This window comes from Trachymyrmex septentrionalis, unplaced genomic scaffold (genome assembly GCF_001594115.1).
Source record: "Trachymyrmex septentrionalis isolate Tsep2-gDNA-1 unplaced genomic scaffold, Tsep1.0 scaffold80, whole genome shotgun sequence".
In the NCBI taxonomy this organism is placed as follows: domain Eukaryota; kingdom Metazoa; phylum Arthropoda; class Insecta; order Hymenoptera; family Formicidae; genus Trachymyrmex; species Trachymyrmex septentrionalis.
The window spans coordinates 1,756,453-1,761,546 of record NW_017305988.1 but is presented as its reverse complement, the minus strand read 5'-3'; the positions used below and the strand labels follow the sequence as shown (position 1 = coordinate 1,761,546).

General features: G+C 28.7%; 2 protein-coding genes across 5 annotated transcripts in view; both read right to left on the bottom strand.

Moving 5' to 3' along the window:
* Positions 1-770, bottom strand: part of LOC108754692 (follistatin-related protein 5-like) — a 40,257-nt gene extending 39,487 nt beyond the window's left edge. Inside the window, exon 1 of one of the 3 annotated variants that reach the window (XM_018497187.1) lies at positions 369-770. The gene's annotated coding sequence lies outside the window, so the exon portion shown is untranslated. The other 2 variants (XM_018497188.1, XM_018497189.1) reach the window with 2 other exon arrangements.
* A 1,523-nt stretch (positions 771-2,293) lies between these two features.
* LOC108754738 (kynurenine/alpha-aminoadipate aminotransferase, mitochondrial-like) overlaps positions 2,294-5,094 on the bottom strand; it is a 21,258-nt gene continuing 18,457 nt past the window's right edge. For both annotated transcript variants that reach the window (XM_018497277.1, XM_018497276.1), the window contains exons 6-9: positions 4,667-4,990; positions 3,402-3,528; positions 2,691-2,899; positions 2,294-2,377 (exon numbers count right to left, since the gene is read on the bottom strand). In XM_018497277.1, the coding sequence (XP_018352779.1) occupies positions 2,324-2,377; positions 2,691-2,899; positions 3,402-3,528; positions 4,667-4,990 (714 nt within the window). In that variant the 3' untranslated portion in view covers positions 2,294-2,323. The remainder of the gene's footprint in view (positions 2,378-2,690; positions 2,900-3,401; positions 3,529-4,666; positions 4,991-5,094) is intronic.

Here is a 5,094-nt window from a genome sequence, read left to right as displayed (position 1 = left end):
GTGTGTGTGTGTGTGTGTGTGTGTGTGTGTGTGTGTGTGTGTGTGTGAATGAATGAAAATCACTGACGGATCGGAAGAACAGAGTAGAATAGATGACTGAATAAACAAACGAGCTAGCGGATACACTGGCCGGACGGACCGTATCGTAACTAGGGGGTAAATAGCCACGCGTTTTCCCTCAAATGCGTGGGTGGACGCTGGTGCATGCGTATGGTACACCGTATGTACGTGTGTATCTATACGTATGTGTAGGTATAATATGCGTGCAGTCCCCGTGTGCCTGCGTGTGTCTATATGCACGTGTGCAGGTAGGAAGGTGCAAGAGATCCTCTAACCGCGACGATGGTTTAGGGTGTACTGAACGTTACCCGGAGAGGGTTGCGAAACGGCGTAACGTCTAATCCAACATTACCTAACTGTATAGCAACGGCGCCATGGAAACGGCACGTTTGCGCCTGCGTTGGCCTGCGTCGCCGCCGTCGACATAGATCGACTTAAACTTTTTTGGCAATTCCGCCAGTTACTTCGAGAACTCGCAATAAAAGCCGCTATTAATTCTCTATAAGTGTCGCGTTCGAGAAAGAGAGGGGATAACTTCGCAATTTGTCGCTCTCGAGGGTACGTGGTAGTGGTGGTTGGTGCGCGTTGACCCGAGAGGAATCGCGCGCGGAGATGGAAGTATTGAGGGAACTAATGTCGCCGCTAGAAGATCTTTAATTAATTTGATCGTTATCTGTTTAATTAAACATAATAAATGTTTTAGACCCTCGTACTGGCGCGCACTTTTCTCTAATAGATGAAGTAGACAGGTCGGAAATAAGAGTTAAACTGTACAGTATCCTTGTTGTTTTTTTTTTTCTAGTAGTACACTATTTTATTTATCCTTGTTACAGGAATATCAAATTTTGACAACAATCTCGACTGAAGCGACATCTAGCGACATCTCTCATCGATGTGCATTCGTGGGTGAAAGATATATATTTCTCGCTTTATAAAACCGATAAAAAAAATTATAGAATAATGCTTATAATATTTAATACAAACAAATTTATTTTTCTATAATATTCGATAAACAGCTTAAAATTTAAACATATTTTTCCAATTTATGATATTATAATCTACTACTTAAACTACTTTGAATAAAAAAAGTAATATGAACAGTAAACAATTGATGAAAAGATCATGTTGTATCATAAGAAATCATATTATCAATATAGTATAATAAAAAAAACTATATTGAAACCATTGCAATTATATGGATCGCTGATAAATTGACAATGTGTTGCTATTTTATCCTATGAGCCAGTTTGTATTGTAAACCATCGACGAGATAGTATTGATTTTCAGGATTTAATATAATTTTCTTCATCATTTAGGATTGTATGTGTATGAATAACTGTATTAAATGGTGCAATTATTTATTGAAATACAGTTAATAATTTCGATTTCGTTCAAAAAAAATGTAAATGTAATAAATATATAAGGATAAGTATGAGATTGTCAAAAGAAGATACTTTTGAAAAAGATAATTACTTTATTAAGTGAAAAGTATAAAAAAAGAATTTGTATTTTTAGACATTACTTGAATAACAGTCCTACACGGATCAATATTATATGTTCTAAAGGTTAGAGACCTTCAGCTAAAATTACGAGAAGAACGCTGATATTACCGACCATATCTTTACTTATTCGATATAAATATATGAATTTAGTTTATATAATTAATTTTATAATTAACAGTTTTGTTGTTTTATAAAAATGTATTTTTGACATTATTCATTTCTATATAAAAATGCGTTTTGTAGTTATTTGAATACTAAATTATATTTTAAAAAATTTGTTAGTAATCTGCCGATGACAGTTTCATACTTGTTTCTAATATAGATGGCACACGAAGTATTATAAGGAAAAGTATTACAATTTTTTCTATTTAAATTTTTAACAAGTTAGTAAAAACAATAAAAATATGCGAAATATAAAAAAATAAATATTAGCAAGATGCTAATTGCTTGATGTCATTATTTCCATTGATTTTTTAAATTTTCTTAAATATTAGAATTTGATATTTAAAAATGACTGAATAATTTTTTAACACAAATTCTTTTTAAGTCATATTTATACTTTTATCCTAAATTTGGATATTCTAAAATAGAAATAGTAGACATAAAATTATGGAATTTTAATATTATAATTTTCTGTAATAATAAAAAAAGTATAACAGAATGATATAAATGAAGCATGATTGTAAAAATACAATCATGCAATAAAATACATATACTACATATAATAGGATAAATTCTTATGTATATATAATATTTGAACATTACTTTTTCTTTGCTACTTCTTCACGTAGTATTTTGGCTATTATAGATATTCCCTGAAAAATAATAAAAAAATATCAATATTTTAAATTTAAAACGTTCATATATGTATATAACTGATATTTTTACATTATTAACATAAGAAAAAAAAATTCAATTGTAAAAATATTTATGTATGTTTTTACCTTTACGCATGATATTTTTTTGTAATTTCTAAGATTTATATAAAGATATATTTGTTTTTGATGATTTTCTAATTGTGACTAAAATTAATAAATGTGTACGGCATTTTTTGCAATACATACATAAATATATGAAGTTGTTACATTTGACAGAGACACAGTTAAAATTAATAATATTTAAAATTACTCTGTCCATTTCTTCTAGTGAAGCATAGCTGTAGCTAAGTCTCAAATGACAATCGGGTTTTGAAGAGTCGTAGTTGAAGGCATTGCCAGGAAGAACGAAGACACCTTGTGGTACGCATTTGTTCATCACTAAATCCATTATATTATTCACATCTGTTACTTTAATCCAGAAAAACATTCCACCTTGTGGTATGTACCATTCTGCCAGACCTAGTAGAAAAAATTTGATGTGAGAATTTCAAAGCTACTTTTGAAATTTAGATTAACACACATTAAAATAAGTATATTCGAAAATTTTTTATTAGATTTCTTGATCAATTTTCAACTGACCTTTTTTAACAAAAATATCAGGATTCTTTGTATAAATTAAAATTTTTTTATTAAATCAAGCATTAGAAAAAAAAAATACAATTATAATTTTTTAGTTTTAATTTTTCAGTCTTTTTTTCTTTTCTAATAAAATTTTAATTTATAGAGTAGTTATTAAAATATCTATTTGGAAACTTGTAATGAGTAATAATAATTTAAGAAACAAAACCATATTTGAATCCATATTTGAATCAGCTACAAAATGGTAAAGATTAAATGATATTAGATAATGTTGAGGAAGTAATTTTTGCCCGATGAAGAAATTTCTTGACATTTCACTGTTGTTTTAATGTTTTCAGAAATCTCAACATAAAAAAGTCTTTTAAAATTAATGTTAACATACCATTTAAATGTTTCTCAATCATTGTCAGCATCATGTCACGTCGATCCTGATAGAACTTTTGAATTTCTTTAAAATGTTTCTCAAATTCTTGCTGTTCCCAACTCTCAAAGAGTTTATAAAGAAACACCTGTAAGAGAAATTATTGTAAATAAATTTTAATGTATATTTTATATAATAATATTATATTTGCATATATTTATAGACATTTAATTATTATTATCATTAAGAATTTATTACTAAAATTGTTGATAATGGAAAATAATCGCGATTAAAAAAATTCCGTGAAACATAAGAACCTGATAAATAAAATATTTACCTAAATAAAAAATAATTTACTCTACAATCTGTATATTTTATATGAAGATGGTTTCTTTTGTTCACAAATCGATTGCCTATAGCATCGTTTATCTAGAGGAAAGTCGCCGATACTGACATGAATCTTTTAAAATGAGACCCTCTTATCTCTCAGAAACTAATTATTATACTTTATTAATACTAATAATAATAATATGATTTGTTTAATTAATTAAAAAAGTGTAAACGCATAATTTGTATATTTGTGGCTTGTTTCTATCGAAATCAGTTAACAACGAATTCTATATAAATGTAAAAATGAAATTTGTACAATTTTTTTGCAAATTGCGTAATTTAAATAATAGCGACTATATTATTACCCTATAATATTAAATGTACATTTAATATTCTAAGAATATGTTTAAAATATTAAATAATATTGTGTGCTTATAGGGTAATAATATTACGTGGTTTTAAATGCTTGTAGTTTCCTAAATCAATTTTATTTATTTTCTCTCTTAAGTTTTTCGTAATACGGTTTTAAATATAAAATCGGGGTGCAGCGTAAACACCTGTTTGTAAAACAAATCTATTTTAATATTTATCTATTTTAATATTTATATATAGATAATTAAGCTGTAGGAAATAATACATGTAGGCAAATGTGACTTCGTTTCTGAAATTTTTACTTGTGCGCAAAAAAAAGTGCATATAAGCAATGGAGCTGTAGGCAATAATTTTTGCAAACGAAACTGTCGGCAAAAGTGATGCAGGCAAACAATGCTGCAGGACCGTAGGCAATCGATTACTAGGCAAACGAGTCCCTCCTTTTTGTATGTATATATACATATTAATATATGCGTGCGTGCGTGTGTGTAAAAGAAATTATTATGATAGTATTAATCACGATAAAGCAACAAGTCAAATTAAAATACATTCAAAGAATATTAAAAGAAAAAAAAGAATTTTACCTGAGATAAACATGATGCATGAAGAATAGAGGATGAAATGTGAATAATCAATTTATTTATGATATCTTTGTGCGCTGTAATAGCGCCGATACGATATCCAGCGCTTATAATCTTACTAAACGAATCCATTCTAATCACTCGACCATCGGTATCGAGGGAGAAAAACGACGTGGGTTGTTTATCTAAAAAATGAACGAAGCAGTAAGGATCGTCCTCGACGATCAAGAAGTTGTATTTATGCGCCAATTCGTACACTTTTCTTCGTCGAATCTCCGACATGACGGCACCTGTAGGATTTGCTCCCGTCGGATTGATGTAAAGTAACTGCACAAAAATCATGCGCGTATGCATATCATTTTAATGAAAGAAGATAGTTTTATATTAAAGCAATATGACAGTCGTTGTATATAAAATAAATATTGTATAAA